At 45.0% G+C, this 18,006-nt stretch overlaps 1 protein-coding gene across 1 annotated transcript in view; it reads right to left on the minus strand.

Moving 5' to 3' along the window:
* Positions 1-10,684: 10,684 nt before the first annotated feature.
* GALM (galactose mutarotase) overlaps positions 10,685-18,006 on the minus strand; it is a 188,100-nt gene continuing 180,778 nt past the window's right edge. The window contains 1 exon segment of the mRNA XM_029594392.1: positions 10,685-14,273. Coding sequence (XP_029450252.1) covers positions 14,196-14,273 — 78 coding nt within the window. The 3' untranslated portion in view covers positions 10,685-14,195.

Consider the following 18,006-nt stretch of genomic DNA (forward strand, 5'->3'; position numbering starts at 1 on the left):
CACCGCATGGATAACTTAGAAGACAATAAAACCTATTTTGTGCCTAAATGTAAACTGTTGTGATGGTGCATTATAAACGACGGTATAGAAAAGTTTTTAAATAAAATAAATAGTATAATGGATTGATTAATGTGAAACTCCAATACTACCTTAGGTAAGAACTTAGGGTGAGTGCGGAGTACGGGCCGGTCCTGCAGAAGTTTAGTGTAAGGTGGATAGGTAACTAGGGCCTGTAACTCACTAACTCTGCGAGCAGATGTTATTGCCAATAGGAATATCACTTTCCGTGTGAGAAAGTGAAGATCACAGGATTGGAGAGGCTCGAATGGTGGTTTCATGAGCCGACCTAAGACCAAATTAAGGTCCCAAGAAGGGGCCGGAGGATGCAGTGGAGGCTTGAGGTGAAGCAAGCCTTTCAGAAAACATGTTACGAGGGGTTTTACCGAAATAGGAATGTCCCCGACACCTTTATGGAAGGCAGCTACCGCACTGACATGCATTCTAATGGAGGAAGTTTTTAGACCTGACTCTGACATGTGCCAGAGATAGTCTAGAAACTTCGAGGTGGAACAGGTAAAGGGATCAAGGGATTGAGAAGAACACCATGACTTAAACCTGTTCCATTTATAGAGGTAAGACTTTCTTGTGGAAGGCTTCCGTGAAGCAATCAGGACATGGGAAACTGGCTCCGAAAGGTTAAGTGGCTGAAGAATTAACCTTTCAACATCCAGGCCGCCAGGGACAAAGCTTGAAGATTGGGGTGGCGTAGGCACTGTTGTTCTGAGTGATCAGAACAACAGTGCCTACGCCACCCCTGCGAATGGAGAGAGCCTGAAGTATTGGATACGCCAGCGAGGTGCTATCTGGATCATATATACCTACTTCCGCTCTGCCAACTCCTCTCTAACCTTGCCCTCTCCCACTATTTCTATGCGGATGACGTACAGATACTTATCCCCATCACAGATTTTCTAGCCTCCACCCTTAAAAGAAGGGAAAATGCACTTGCATCGATAAACAGCCTCCTCACCAGCCTTAACCTAGTCCTCAGTTCCTCCAAAACGGAACTCCTCATAATCTCACCACAACATTAGTAACCCCCCCCCCCCCCGAAATCACTCCTTCTCACAGCATGTATGAGACCTAGGTGTCATAATCGATAATCGCCTCAACCTCCAAAAATTTATCAGCTCAACTATGAAAGATTATTACTTTAAACTTAACACCTTAAAAAAGCTCAGACCTCTACTCCACCTTTGTGACTTCTGGACAGTACTACAAGCAACTATTCTTTCCAAAATAGACTATTGTAATTCTCTCCTACTTGGTTTACCCAAAGCCTCTATTAAACATCTACAACTTCTTCAAAACACAACAGCCAGAATACTTACCAACTCACACAAATTCGACCACATCACCCCCAATCTCAAAGACCTACATTGGCTCCCATCCACCACCGTATAACATACAAAGCACTCACCATCATACATAAAACACTCCACAACCAGAACATGCCCTGGATGAAAGACTGTATATACTTCCACACATTTAATAGACCTACCAGATCATCATATAAAAGTACCCTCCACACCCCCTCTCCAAAACAACTGCACCTCCTCTCCACCAAAGACCGTGCCATATCCATCGCTGGTCCTTGCGCCTGGAACTCCATGCCACCCGAACTCAGACTTGAGCAATGCGCACAGCAATTTAAAAAAAACCTCAAAACATGGCTATTCAAGAAAGCCTACCCTTAAACTTTTGCATCTCATCCCCCGCATCCCATTCCCTCTTCGACTATCACCAGCTAATACTTCCTGCCTACCCTTTTTTCCATCCACCTACCTCAGCTAATTGGCACAAAACTATCGAACGCCCTCTTCACCCAGACGCCGCAGCTATACGTTACGAAAGACACTGACGCATTACTTGTAAATAGTTTTCTTATGTTACATTGTTATATTCTCTGTTTTAATTTTATAACTTCTTACTTATGCCGCTTTGCTTTTACGCATACTACTTCCTCATCTCCCAGTTTTTCTGCTCCTTGTTTATTGTAACTGCTTTCACCATTTGGTCTGTCCCTTGTTTGATGTAAACCGGCATGATGTCCCTGATGAATGTCGGTAAAGAAAAGCCTTAAATAAATAAATAAATCATGCATCCCTTGTCCTGACGTAATTTCACGAGAATCTTCGAGAGAAGTGGAAGTGGAGGGAATGCATATAGGAGACCGGTTGCCCATGACAGGGAGAACGCATCTCTTGGCTGAGAGTGTTGGCTGCGAGTGAGAGAGCAAAAGTTCTCTACTTTGCGGTTTTGAGGTGACACAAAGAGGCCTATGCGAGGATGACCCCAATGTTTGAATATTGAGTCCGCTACTGTGGGGTTGAGGGACCACTCGTGCGGATGGAAAGCACAATTTAGGTTGTCCGCCAACACATTGTTCACTCCCGGCAAATAGGTGGCCCTGAGGTACATCGAGTGGGAAAGGGCCTCTGCCCCTATCTGCACAGCTTCCTGACACAGAAGGTAGGAGCCCGTCCCTCCCTGTTTGTTGATGTACCACATGGCCACCTGGTTGTCCATCTGAATCAGGATGACCTGATTGGTAAGGCGATCCTGAAACACCCTGAGAGCATATCTGATTGCTTGCAGCTCGAGAAAATTGATTTGGTGTTTGGCTTCCTCTGGAGACCAAGTTCCTTGTGTTTGTAAATCGGCCACATGGGCTCCCCAGCGGAGGTTGGAAGCATCGGTGGTGAGAATTATTTGAGGGTCTGGAGTCTGGAAGGGCAGGCCATGGAGGAGATTGATCTGATTTTTCCACCAGGCTAGAGACTGATGGAGTGAGTTGGTGATGTGGACAGTGGTTGATAGAGGTTGGACGGACTGAGTCCATTGTGACCTTAGAGTCCACTGCATGACTCTCATGGCCAAGCGGACCATTGGGGTAACCTGTACTGAGGACGCCATATGTCCCAGTAGGATGAGGAAGTGGTGTGCAGTTGTGCAGTGCTGAGACTGTAGCTGGTGTGCGAGGGAGATGAGTGAGAGCTCGCTGTCGAGGCAGAAATGTCTTTGCCTGCAAGGTGTCCAAGTCTGCCTCATGAATGATAAAGTTTGAGATGGGACTAAGCAGGATTTTGCGTAGTTGACTAGAAATCCTAGCGAAATCAGATTGTGTAAAGCAGGGGTCAGGAACCTATGGCTCAGGAGCCAGATATGGCTCTTTTGATGGCTGCATCTGGCTCGCAGACAAATCTTTAATAAAAAAGTAAAAATCTAACAAAATCCTCCACCCTCTTGATGCCTCCCAAGACCTGCCAAAAGTCCCTGGTGGTCCAGCGGGGGTCCAGGAGCAGTCCGGGAGCGATCTCCTGGACTTGGGCTGTCGGCTGCCAGTAGTCAAAATGGCACCGACGGCCCTTTGCCCTCACTATGTCACTGGGGTCGACCAATGGCGGCGGTAGCCCCTGTGACATAGTAAGGGCAAAGGGCCGTTGGCTGCCAGTAATCAAAATGGCGTCGACGGCCCTTTGCCCTTACTATGTCACAGGGGCTACCGCCGCCATTGGTCAACCCCAGTGACATAGTGAGGGCAAAGGGCCGTCGGTGCCATTTTGGCTACTGGCAGCCGACAGCCCAAGTCCAGGAGATCGCTCCCGGACCCCCGCTGGACCACCAGGGACTTTTGGCAGGTCTTGGGGGGGGGGGGGGGGGAGGTCAGGAGGGTGGGGCTTGTAGTAAATTAATTTTGGAGGTCTTGGGGGGCATCAGGAGGGTGGGGGGGTTTGTTAGATTTTTACTTTTTTATTAAAGATTTGTCTGCGAGCCCTGGACCTCCGCTGGATCACCAGGGACTTTTGGCAGGTCTTGTGGGGGGGGGGGTTAGGAGGATGGGGGGTTGCAGTAAATTAATTTGGCAGGTCTTGGGGGCGTCAGGAGAGTAGGGGGTTGTAGTAAATGAATTTGGTAGGTCTTGGGGGAGTCAGGAGGGTGGGGGGGTTGTAGGTAGTATGGCTCTCACAGAATTACATTTTAAAATATGTGGCGTTCATGGCTCTCAGCCAAAAAGGTTCCTGACCCCTGGTGTAAAGTAAGACGTAAGGACGACAGAGCAGCTTGCTGATCAACCAATCATCTAGATAGGGGTAGACGTGAACACCTTGAGTCCTGAGGAAGGCTGCTACTACTACGAGGCACTTGGTGAAGACTCATGGTGCAGATGCCAGGCCGAATGGGAGCACTTGGTATTGATAGTGCTTGGGGCCTACTAGAAATCTCAGGAACCTGCGATGAGATGGATTTATCTGCAATGCATGTGTATGCATCTTGGAGATCGAGAGAGCAGAGCAAGTCTCCTCTTTGCAGAAGAGGAAGGAGGTAACCCAAGGTTACCATCTTGAACTTTTCTCGTTGGAGGTACTTGTTGAGGGCACCTAGGTCCAGAATTGGACGAACGCCTCCCGATTTTTTGGGGATTAGAAAGTCCCGGAAATAGAATCCTAGGCCTTGTTGAGAGTAAGGTACTGGTTCTATTGCTCTGGACTGGAGGAGGAGGGAAACCTCCTGCTCCAGGAGTAGTGAGTGGTCTGATGTTGCCCACGCCTGTAGAGGTGGGGAGGCCGGTGGAATGGAGAGAAAGTTCAGGTGATAACCTTGAGAGATTATGGTGAGGACCCACTGGTCCGAGGTGATTGTGTGCCACCTGTTGTTGAAATGGCTACTCGACCTCCCACTAGTATTTGAGGCAGTGGAAACTGGCTGCTGCTCTCTATGCAGGAGTCAAAAACCAGAAGCAGGGCCTGGCTGAGGAGCTGCTTGCGGCTTTTGTTTACGAGGTTGACGAGACAGGGCTTTTTGGAAAGGTCTCATGGAATGAGTCCTAGATTGTGGTGGATAGGACTTCTTTGGACAGAAGAATGACTTTTTAGTATCCTTCCTGAAAGGCTGTTTGCAGGAATACTCAGAGGGCATCAGAGAGAGCTGGCGAAGGGTCTCATGATGGTCCATGAGGTCCGCCACCGTCCGCTGAATCTGTTCCCCAAACAGATTGTCTCCTATGCAGGGCAGATCAGATAATCTTCAGGGTGCAAGTCCGAAGACTTAAGCCAGGCCCATCTTCATGCCGAAATAGTAGTTGCAGATACTCTGGAAGTGGTGTCACAGATATCATAAGAAGATCTTATTTCATGCTTCCCTGCCTCAAAATCCTTGTGTACTAGGGTTAGAAGTTGTTCTTGGAATTGTTGAGGCAGGGACTCTGCAAAGTCCTGTATCTGCTTGAATAAGACCCTGTTGTACTGGGTCATATGCAGCTGGTAGGAGGCGATCCGAGAGATAAGCATCGATCCCAGGAAGACACGCAGGCCAATGGCATCCAGGAATTTCTGTTCCTTACCTGGGGGAAAGGAAGAGTGGGGTTTTGATCTTTTTGCCCTTTTTTGGGCAGATTCTACAACCACCGATTGGTGATCTAGCTGAGGTTTCTGGAAATTTGGGGCTGACTGGACCAAATAAGTGGTATCAGCTTTTCTGTTGACTGGAGCAACAGAACCAGGGTGTTCCCAGCTCTTTTTGAGGAGATCCAAAAGAACCTGGTGAATAGGGATGGAGGTTATTTCTTTGGGAGCATCCAGGAATTGTAACAGCTCCATCATTTGATGTCTCATCTTGTTCAGTCTGCAATTGGAAGGGAACCAATTCAGACATTTCCTTCACAAAATTTATGAAGGAAAGGTCCTCTGGAGGAGAACGCTTCCTGCTTTCAGTAGGAGAAGGTGGCCATCAGAAGTCATCGGTGTCTTGAGAAGAATCATCGATCCAGGTGTCATAGGGATCAGGACCTGCCCTTCTAGGAGTCTGAGGAGGACGGGACGATGGTATTCCTGAAGGTCCCGGTCTAGGTTCCGAAGGCATCGAGGGAAGTACTGGAGGCACCAATGAAGGTATTGAGGGCACCAGTGCAGGCGAGGGCATCGATGGATGGATCGGTGGCGCTGATGGGCGCATCGGCATAGATGGTTGAGGCATCGGAAGAGCTCCCAATGGAGGAATGCAGAATGGTGTTTCCCCTCCCAATGACAGAGTAAGCGGGGAGTGCACCGGAGCCATCAGTGACCCAGGATTCATTGGTGGAAAAGCGGCTATAAGCACTTCCATCTTCAAGAGCAGCGGTGCCAGTGCTGCCGGAATCGGATCGGTGGTCGGTTCCACAATCGGCACCAGTTTCGGTGTCGAAGGAACTTGGAGTCTGTGCATTGCCTTATCAATGGTCTCCTGAACCATCCGGTCCAGTTCTTCAAGGAGACCTGGAGCAAGCAGCCCCGGCTCCGGAAGGGAAGAAGGAGGCAGAGGCATAGCCGGAGGGACCACTGTTAAAGGCGGAGTCGTGGCTCACGATACCCATCTGGGTGAGGGTTGCCTCGGTGACCCGGTCGCAGAAAGGGTCAATGCCTTTTCTGGATGGGGCTTTTTTCGATGGCGGCTCGGACGATGGCAAGGTCGAAGATTTTCCTTCCTCGATGGTCCAAGACTTGCGGTGTCAATGCTGATGTTTCTCTCTACGCTCCCCTCGGTCCTGAGGGGGAGTAGAGGTAGTTGAAGGCCGAGAAGTCATTAATGCTGGACGGTCACCGGCCAGTGGCCGATACTGGCACAAAGTGGACGGTGCCGGTTCAGACAACGTCAATGCAATAGACAGCATCGGAGTTTGAGAACGGAAGAGAAGTTCCATTATCTCCATTCTGGACTTGCGACCTTTTGGTGTCATTAAGGCACATTTGGTGCAAGTCAGGACATCATGCTCGCACCCGAGACACATTACGCAGACTTTATGCGGATCTGTAATGGACATAGTGCGAATACAGTCTGGGCATCGACGGAACCCTGACGCCATGGCCTTTGAAAAATGTAACAATGGTATGGTCGATGGCCAGTAGGTTGCAAGGGCCAAACTTGAAGGGAATCGATCAAAACCGGGTAAAAAACTTACCGGAGTACTGCGGAGTCAAAAATTCGAAGGAGGGACCCCTGTGGGGAATGAAAGTTTTTAGTAATTCCATGAGGAAAATTCCTATCATGAATCTCTGTGGAGCTTCTTAACCCGCATGGCTACTGCTGCGTGGAAAAAAGAAGACTGAAGAGGGACCCCTGCTGGCTGCAGGTTTAGTGCCATGCTGGGCATGCCCAGTAGGTGCCAGTCAAAGTTCTATAAACTTTGAAAAAAAGTGTTCTGTGATTGGGCTCCATCCTGTGATGTCACCCATATGTGAGGACTACCATCTGCTTGTCCTGTAAGAAACAGGCCTATCATTTGACCTCCTTCCTTTGACAGATCCTTCCCTTCAGGGACAGAATTGAGGAAGATCAAATGTTGGAGGGGGAGGGGTTTGTTTACATGGGAACAATTGTGGGATGGCCAGAAATATTCTCCTTTGACACATTGCGACAACAGTATTAGGTCTCCAAACTTGATCTTTTTGCTTTTAATCAGATCCTTCATTTCTTCTCCTTCTCAAAAGTTGGACATGAGTTCAAAAAGGGCAGATCTCTTTTTGAAAATTGCTGTATGCAAGCTGATAAGCTTACTAAACCTATTTCCAAGATCCTCACCCTATTAAGTAAGAAACCCCAGGTGAAGATGGCATACCAAATCACTTAGGAATGGGATTCGGGGGGGGGGGTCCTCTTGGGACCAATGCTTTTTTGCAGTATCATCTACAATAAAACAAAATGGGTATAAAGTACTTTATAAGTGGTACTTTAAGGTTTTTCTATACCGACATTCGTTGTTGGACATCATATCGGTTTATAGGCAACATGGAGTCAGCAACAGAGCTTTACAGTGTAACCAATATAAAACAGCTTTTACAGAGTAACTATAATAACAGTTTAACAGTTTAATAGAAACAGCTAAGCAGATTATATTTGTTTAGTGCAGCAGTAACAGGTTTATAATGGGACAAGTAGGGGTTGCTAAATAATACAATAATGTACATATATATCTAAATTGACTAGTATAATTAATGTCATAATATAATTGGGTGTGTGGACTGGACAGTTCGGGTAAGGTGAAGTTTAGTATTTTCCGTGAGGAGAGCTACTGTGTGGTGAGGTGTTAAGGTAAGTGAGGGGGGCATAGAATATTGAGAGGGCAGGGAGTAGGGGTGGTATAGGATGCAGTATAGTGTCCTTGAGATCATGAGTATGCTTGTGTGAAGAGCCAAGTTTTTAGTTTTTGTTTAAATTTGTGCAGGCAGTGTTCTTGGCGTTTGTCAGCGGGCATAGAATTCCAGAGTATGGGGCTGGCAATGGATAGGGTGTGTTCCCTGGTGGCATTGTAGTGGGTGAGTCTGGGTGTGGGAATGTTTAAGGTTGCTAGGTAGCGTGAATGGGTGGGTCTGTTTGTGTTGCAGAAGGAGAAGTGCTATGGGGCCAGTTCATATCTAGGTTGTGTAAGGATTTGTGTATTATTGTGAGGGTTTTGTACTGTATGTGCTGTTGGATAGGTAACCAGTGTAGTTCTTTGAGGATTGGGGTTATGTGTTCGTTTCTGCAAGTGTTGGTGAGGATGCGTGCAACTGTGTTCTGCAGCAATTGGAGGAGGGAGATGGTGTTTTTGGAAGACCAAGGAGTAGCGAGTTGCAGAAGTCTATTTTTGTGAATATTGTGGACTGAAGTATTGTCCAGAAATCATTGAAATGTTAGAGTGGTTTCAGTTTTTTTTAGGGTTTGCAGCTTGAAGTAGCATTCCTTGAGGGTGTTAATTAATTTTTTGTGGTTCAGTTGATTGTCTATGATGACTCCTAGATTCCTTGCGTGTTCGGATGTAAGAATTGAATTTAGGGGAGGTTAAGATGTAAGAATTGAATTTAGGGGTGTGTTGTGTTGATTAGGGATGAGATGGTTGTGTGGAGGAGTTATTATTAAGGCTTCTGTTTTTGAGGTGTTGAGTGCAAGGTTGAGACTAGAGAGGAAGTTGCTGATGGCTGCAAGTGAGGCTTCCCATGTTTTGATGGCTTTAGGTAGTGAGTCTGTGATTGGGATGATTATTTGTATGTCATCTGCGTATATGTAGTGTTTGAGGCCAAGATCTGAGAGGAGGTTGCAGAGGGGCAGAAGGTAAATGTTGAACAGGGTTGAGGAAAGAGAGGAGCCTTGGGGAGGGGGGGGGGGGGGCTCCTTGTAGTAGGTTGAAAGCCTTGGATTCTTGGTTACCTATTCTGACTTTGTATTGTCTGTTTTTTTAGGTAAGAGGTGAACCAGCGGAGGGGGTTCCTGTGATACCGATTTCAGATAGCCGATCGAGTAGTACGTTGTGATTTATGGTGTCGAAGGCCGCGGATATGTCTAGAAGTGCGAGTATGAATGAGTGGCCTTTATCTAATCCTTTGAGTAGGTGGTCGGATAGTGATAAGAGGAGGGTTTCAGTGTTGAAGAATTTACGGAAACCATATTGTGAATTGGTTAGGATATTGTTGCTTTCTAGGTATTCCGTAAGCTGGAGGTTAACTATTTTTTCCATAACTTTTGATATGAAAAGTAGGTTGGAGACTGGGTGGTAGTTTGTAGGTTCATTTGGGTTTAGAATGGGTTTCTTAAGAATGGGTTTGATCACTGCTTGCTTTAAAGCCGAGGGGACTTGACCCTGGGTGAGAGATCTATTTATAATTTGGGCCAATGGATGGGATATAGTGCTGGGGATAGCGAGGAGTTTAGTGGGTATAATGTTGTATGGGTGTGAGGATGGCCTCATTTTGCTTAGACATGATTCAATTTCAGAGAGGGTGGTGTTCTCAAAGGAGTTCATGGTTGTTTGTGGTGCTAAAGTGTGGGTCTTGGGTGTGGTTGGTGATGATGAAGATGGGGTTGTGTTAAATTGTGTCATGATTTTTGCTATTTTATCATGGAAGAATTGGGCTTAACTCCAAGTACTTAACTCCTGCTAGACTCAGTAATATGTTTGTGGGATCAGATGACCAATGTTGGAAGGGCTGTGGTGCTAGGGGTACTTTCCTGCACTTATGGTGGGAATGCCCGGCAGTTGGGAATTTATGGGAAACTGTGCTGGACTTTATTTTTTCATTAGCTGGTAATCAGGTTCCTAAAGACCCCAGAAAATGTTTATTATCTATTCCAACAGCTGTAGGGTCTGTGTCCCTTCAGAGATGAGTGCAGCAAGTTGTCACAGCCATCAGATGCTAAATTGCCTTTTGGTGGCATAGGCCCACTGCCCCGTCTTTAATTGATGTGCAGTCTCTATTGGATTGGGGAAATTAATAGCCATACGTAATGACAGGGTGGCCAGCTTTGAGCAAATTTGAAAACCTTATGTACAATGGAAGTTTAAGTCACACATATGGATACCCAATCTGGGGGCAGCTTTTGAAATGGGGTAATTATGAACTGTCTCCTTCTAAAGTTCCCTGACTTATGTTTAGCTTCTGGGTCTCATCATTAGAATTTTGGCTACATGCAATTGCTGTGGTTTCTCTGGTTATATATACTGTAAATCACTTATTGAGGAATTTGTATCCTCCTTGTGATTTGCAATTATTGGCACCATCTTCTTTGGTACCTGTTTAGATATATTTTTATCTATACCTTCATTTTCCACCAAGTGTAGGGTTTAAGGGGGGAGAAGGGTCAGGGTTGGGACAAAAGGAAAAGTCAACACCAGTTAAGTTATGCTTCATTTTATTGCTGTACTTTATTGATCACCTTGTATAGTACTATTGCATTGCGATTGTATACATGATTATGTATTATGGTTTTTTTCTGTTGACCAATAAACCTTTAATTACCAAAAACAAAACTCACCAGCAGGGAATCTATAATCTGGGCTTTACCACTTGTTTCCAGTATGAGTAATAAGCATCTGAATGTCTGCCATAAACAAAATCAGTTTGATCTTGAAAAATCAACTGAGACATAAGCAACTGTAATCTATTCGCTACAACTTTTGCATAGATTTTAAAATCTTGGTTTAAAAGGGAAATTGATCTGTAGGAACCAGGGTCAGTTGGGTCCCTGCCAGGCTTGGGCAAGACCACTATCGCCGCCACCTTCATGGTGTCAGGTAATGTTTGAGTTTGCAATATAGAGTTGAACAGATCTGCCAAAGAAGGGACCACTAAATTTTGAAGAGTTCTATTAAAAAAAAAAAAAAAGAAGAGGTTAAATCATTCAGACACGGTGATTTATGGAGTTTCAACTCTTTAATGACTCGGAGTATTTCCTATTCTGAAAATGGACCACTCAACCTATCCAACTGAGACTGAGTAAGCTGAGGTAATGTCAAGTTGGTTAAACAACAGGAATTCCTTACTAAGTCAGTATGTCTGCACTATAGAGCTGTTGGTAAAAGCCCAGAAAATCTACCCAATTTGCGCAGTAGCTGTGGTGTTAAGAGCCACGTTTACCTCTGATATTACTAATGAACTTAGAATGAAATTGAGCTATTTCTATATTGAAATAATTTGTGCTTAAATGCAAACTTTTCCCCAGCAGCTCTCTGATATAAAAAGATCATTCAGAATACACTGAGCATTCTGAAACCTGATGTTCCAGGCTTCTGAATTTTCCCTATTCCATTGTGCTTTATAATACGCCATCCTCTTTTCAAGTTCCAAGACAGAGGCATATTAACTGGGGCTACAAATCCAAGTGGATCCTATACTCTGTTCAATGTCAATAGTATCCTGTGTCGGGTATATGGTTTTCCTGGATTGACACTTAAAAGGTGAATGTGTTAGAGTATGAGCTGCACTTGCAAGGATTCTTTAATGCAGGAATCAAAGCCAAACAAAACATATTTCCTCACTTATGACTGCAGGAGCAAATAACCAAAATAACCAAAGTACAAATTCCTTCCCCAGAGGCAGAGAGAGGGAGAGACCCAAAACAGCTAGCAGTCCTTTTGGTGCCTCATTAACTCAAGAGTCCACTTCAGATCCTCAAGAGACGATGTCTCAGCAACAGTACTTGCCTGCAGACTACTATTTAAGTACAGCTGTGTAACTGGGGTAGGTTTACTTAGCCGATAGGAATCTGACAGCCTAGCTCTGCCCACAGTACCTGGGAAGCTACTAAACCCTCATTTCCCCAATTCTTCAAAAGCCAGCAGAGCTCCCAACCTGTATCACACACAAGGCCAGAGATATCCCAGAATTCCACCCCCCACCCCCCCCAGTAGGGGCCTCCCAGGACCCCTTAAGGGCTACCTTCACTTTCCACCCATGGCCAGTAATTCTTTCCATCCTCTCAGCCCTCCTTTGATAAGGGGAATACAATATTTATAAACTTTAGGCAGGAAGAAAAAGAAAATAAAAACAAAGTTTAGATCACAAAGTCTCATTCCTCTTCCACCAACACCCTACATGGGTGCAAAGGTGGTCCCATTGTCCATCTAGCGCAGTTGACGCTGAGGGAGGAGGGCAGAGGGAATGTAATCTGCTAATCCTTCAGAGTCCATCTCGATGTTATTTAGCTTTACTTCACTACCATATTGGATGGATGGGTCCCGCAATGACACCATGCTGGAAGTCCATTTTGGTGTCTTTTCTTCCAGTATGGCTGGCCCCTTGTTGACAAACCTTTTTTTTTTTTACTCTCATAAAGGCTCCTCCTGCAAGGGATATATTCACAAAATCTCCTGTAATAGCCTCTTCAGGCTCCAACAGCAGTCCTTCTTGCTGGCCCTGGGATACCTCCCACAGATCTTTCTGGATGTAATGGACTATTTTGTCCAGATTAGATACGGCAAGCAGAACTGCTAGATCCAGCTTATCCATCCAGGATATTAGTGGCTTCACTATTGCTTCTACTTCTTCAATACAGGCTTTTCAAATGTGCTCCATCTGTTCCATACGCTCTCATTGTCAAACTTGGGGCACCTGTGATTGTACTGTAGAAGCAATCCTTTCCACCCCATCTCTGCCTCCACTGTTTCAAGAACAGGTCCTATCCTGTAAGTCCCCAGATATTTGAGGACTCTCACCCTCCCCAGCTGCAGCCCATCATATTGTAATCCCAATTCAGTGGCTCAACCCCCAGCATACTTTACCACTCCTCCCTACAGATTGGCTGCTCACAACCACAAACAAAAACAAAAGAAACCCTAGCTCTGCCAAGCTCTAATTGACTGAAATTTTTTTCTCTGAACTGCTAGTATCTAAAAACCCCCCCAAAAAAACAAACTCACTCTAAAAGCTGTGGGTCTCTCAAAAAGGGGCTGGCACAATCTGTCAGGGAAAAAAAGAACCACCCAGTAGCTGTACTTGCATTAATTCTTTAATGCAGGAAACCAAAGCAAAATTAAACAGATATTTCTTGGCTTATAATCAAAATAGACAAGGTATAAATTCCCTTACCCAGAAGTGGAAGGAGACACCCAAAACAGCCAGCAGTCTTTCTGGTGCTACATTAACTCAAAGTCCACTGCAAATCCTCAGGAGACATTGTGCCAGCAAAGGTACTTCCTTGCAGGCTACTATTTAAGCTATGTAACCGGGGTGGGTTAACTCATAGCCAATGGGAATCTGGCTGGGACTAGTCCTGCCCACAGTATCCGGGAAGCTACTACACCCTTGCTTCCCCCAATTCCTCATAAGTCAGCAGGGCTCCCGACACAAGGCCAAGAGTTCGAATCCCTGTAGTTCCTTACGAGATCCCAGATGAAGTTTATGCATAAAAAATTTGCATGCATTGCCACCATAGCATGCAAATTTATGCATGAAATAAATTTGCATGCACTGCCTCCATAGCATGCATATTCATTGTAGATATCTTGAAAACCTGACTGGCTGGGGTTCCCCAGGACAGGTTTGGGAACCTCTGATCTATATGCTGTATACTATCCACAAAAGAGAAACCAAGCAATGTGCTTTGTGTATACTGAACCATCAATTTCATGTGACACAAAATAGTAAAAGTTGTATCAGTCCTAGGGAAAAGAAGATTCATTGCAGGTTGTAATACCAATATAAGAATTATCCAAAAACAATGTAGTACATAAGCTTTGGAGGTCACACCACTCCCTGTCTTCAGATTCAAAGTGCAATAAACCTCCTGTTCAGGCATTGATGAAAGGATTTTTCAGATTACTTGGGGGTTCTTTTCCATACCACCTGTGTCAGAGGTTGTTCTATGGACCTCAAGTAGATTTATAGAACATAGGCCCCTAGGTCTTGTCAAGCCACAGAAAACTTGAAGCAAGTTGTGTGGTTATACTCCTCTCCTGGTTGCAGAAGGGCACTGGGAAAGTGTGGCTGTTGAAAAGACAAAAAAATAAAATTATATCTGCTTTCATCCATCTCCAAGTAAACAAGTTCATAACAGAAGTGGACAGAGCAGGAACAAAGTGTGTTTTTGAAGAAGTTTTCAAACAGCAAAAATGTAAAATGAGTGCAATTTTCTCAGAGAAAGCAGAGTTTACAATCATTAGCATTTTGCAAGATTTTTCAGCTGCCTGGGCTGTACACTATGTTCTGAGGGCTGTCATCCCATACTTGGTGGCTTGAAATCCTACAGAGCAAGGGGGGAAAACTGTATTTTTGTTGTTTGGGTTTTTTTTTTTTTTTTTTTTTAAGAGGAAGGGCCTCATTAGTGTGAAGTGTAGAAAAGAGGAGCTTGTAAATTTATTAGGAAGAAACTGAATTTAGGCCTTCTTATGTTGGTATATGAGCAACAAAGACTAATTGTTAGGATACTGTTTTGTATTTTATACATTTATCAAAAACAGTAAAATACATCACTTTCAGGTGTTTTTAGACTGAAGTGAGGTATAAATCTGAGAAATAAATAACTAAAATAGTAACCATGAGGCCTCTGAAGAGCCGCATTAGCAGACACTTTCATGAGCTGAGGGTAGGGAAGTGATAACATGAAAGGCATGATTTCACAGGGCCCAATCGGGGTTAAAAGTGGCATCCCCAAAATTATTTCTTCCTGACTCCCATAAAAAAACAAAACCCAACCTCTTGTCCTGCACTAGTATTCCCCCTCTGTCCACCCAGCACCATTCCCTCTCTGCCTCACCCCCATCCTCTTTTGCTCCTGGCATCTATTGTGGCCAGTAGCTTCTCTCTTCTTTAACATTTAAGTCCAGCCTCTCTTTACCGTCTGCGGCTTTAGCTGTAGGAGGGATAGGGGGGCTCCCGAGACCACCAGCGGCTCCAGTAACAGTGGCAGTTTCTCAAAGTCAGGATCAGTAGCAGCCGCAAAGCTCCCAGAGCTTTCTCCTACCTTTGCCAATTGACTGCTACTGCAGTGACAGTAGGGGTTCCTGACCATCAGGATCAGAGGCACTGGTGTGGTTCCCAAGTATACAGAGCCTGTAGCTGCCACAGCAATGACTCCTGGCTGTCAGGATCAGAGGCATTTCGTAATTGGTTGCTGGTTGCAGGCAGGGGAAGGGAGTGCTTGCATGGATAAGAACACAAGCTATGCCATACTAGGTCAGACCAAGGGTCCATCAAGCCCAGTATCCTGTCTCCAACAGAGGCCAGTCCAAGTCACAAGTACCTGGCAAGCACCCAAACATTATATATGTCTTACTGTAGGCTGGATGAAAGAGATCCATAGGCCAGAAGTTCTCCACCCCTGCTATAAAGCAAGTGCTCAAGGAGCCCCACTGACTTGGACTAACATAAAAATCACTGACCAATACAGTCTAAAATAAAGTCAATAACCAGAAAAAGAGAGACAAAGCAGCAAGATCCACAAATTAATTGGTGAAACACACAAGCAAAATGCATGATTTTTAACAGCCGCAGATCTCTTTAGTAATATTCAATTATAATAAAGATTGAATGCAATAATGGAACCCTGTAAAGAGCTTGCAGGGCTTCAAATCATGAATTTTCTTTCCATTGAAAAAGGTCTACGTCTTGTGCATTAATATTTTTTAGGTATTTAAATGTATTTATCAATACCTCTGTCTCCTTTCCTGTAGGGCAGGGGTAGGCAACTCTTGTCCTTGAGTGCCAGAAGCTGGTCAGGTTGTCAAGATATCCACACTGATATTCATGAGATGCATTTGCATGCAGTAAAATCTCATGCATATTCATTGTGGATATTCTGAAAACCAGACTGGTTTGCATCTCTCAAGGACCAGGGTTGCTTATCCCTGCTCTAGGGTATATACATTTAGATTCTTAAGTTGTTTCATATAGCTTTTGGTGCAGACTCTGCATCACTTTGGTTGCCTCCCTCTGAATTGCCTCTGTCCTAGCTATACCCTCTCAGAGGTATAACCTCAAGAACTGAATACAATAGTCTAGATTAAATCTCATCCATGACCTGAATAGAAGCATCACCTCTTATTTCTGTTAATTATGCCTCTCTCTATGCACGGGAGGGGGAGAAAGGAATGGAGATAAGCAGGGAGAGGAGGTGGGTCAGTAACAGAGGTCCAGGGGAAGAAACCGGAGGGCTGGGGATCAACACTGTGTTGAGAGGGAGAGAGAAGATGCCACTAACCTGCCTACTGGCAGCTGAAAGCTACATTTGGCACTAGATACATAGCTAGATATTTCAGGATTGTAAGTGTGCACCATTTTCTGGCTCTGATGCTGGGGATTGCTGCTATAAGAGCAGTAGATGGAGGTGGGGTAGTTAAGCAAGAGCCCAACATAATATAGCCAAAGAAAAGGCCAGTAATAGAAGGTAGAGATAAATTCTAGTACTGTATTGTGCAGTAGGAATGAGCTTTTGTTTGAAACTAAACAGGAAATGTCAACATTTCCTATTTTATTTCATAATGTTTACAAAACAAAACAGAAGAAAAACCAATGAAATTTTGTTGATTTACTTCAGTTTCATTTTGAAAAAGAAAAGAAAAATGTAAAAGCCCTTCAGGGAAGGCTAGAGGCTTCCTTGAGGCCTCCCAGGGCTCACCAATCAGACCCCTCCTATTCCCCCCTGCCCAAAACGTACTGGGAGCCAGGAACCACCCAAGCCCTACTTAACCCGTCTGCAGGGGTCCAAGGTCATCCACATGAAAAAGGCTCCGGGCAGGTCAGCCTTAAGACCAGTGCCATAGTGTGACATTGAAATGGTGCTGGCTGGCCTGGCACCATAGTGCAACATCCAAATGGCACTCTCTCAGGGCCAGCCGATACCATTTTCTTATATGCCTGTATATTTGTACAGCCAGAAAATGGCACCACCCAGCCCTGAGAAGACACCATTTTGATGTTTCTATGATGCTGGGCAGCCGCTGCCATTTTAACATCACATAATGGGTCTTAGGGGTGACCAGCCCAGAGCCTTTTTTGATGCAGATGATCTCACTGCAGTAGGCTCAATGGGCATCCCTCCTGTCCTCCTGGACCCTCGTGGATGGAGTAAGTGGGGGTTGGGGGTGGCACATAGGAGCTTGGGGAGGCCCAGTTTCATTTTATTTTTAAATGTTTATTTTATTTTTGCAAAGAAACAAATTAAACAAACATTAAACAAAATGATACTCGGGGAGGGACACACCTCAAAAACAAAACCAAAAACCAACCATAAAACAAAGTTTTTGAGGCTGCACACCACTACTGCTCAAGCTCTGCACAGATCCTCCTTAAAATGTAAACAGATCCTAGAATTTGAAGGTAAGCAAGGTCTCTTCTGTAAAGTTCCCAATGGAACGCTCACATACTGTCCTCCTAACTTCTCAGATATATATCATATGTTTGACTGTAGGTGCTTAGATGTCTCAGAACTACAAATGGTTACCTTGCCAGGGATAAAGAGGCCCTTGGTGTGCCTCTTTTCTGCTTTTAACAGAGATCAGAGTAACAGATAAGACAGATTACGCTGGGAGTGTGTCTCTCTTCATAAGGCTCCCTACAGTTTACTTATCCACGTAGAGCGCGGGAAGCCTACATTGCATGGGACCATCTCAGTGAAGTGGCCTGCTCCTAAGGATTTATGTCCAGTGGCGTTTGCTCAGGAAACATGCCCAAAAAGTAGCTTAGAGAGGAAAGTGATCATACATCTTCATGCTAGTAGTAA

This window comes from Rhinatrema bivittatum, chromosome 3 (assembly GCF_901001135.1).
Source record: "Rhinatrema bivittatum chromosome 3, aRhiBiv1.1, whole genome shotgun sequence".
Classification (NCBI taxonomy): domain Eukaryota; kingdom Metazoa; phylum Chordata; class Amphibia; order Gymnophiona; family Rhinatrematidae; genus Rhinatrema; species Rhinatrema bivittatum.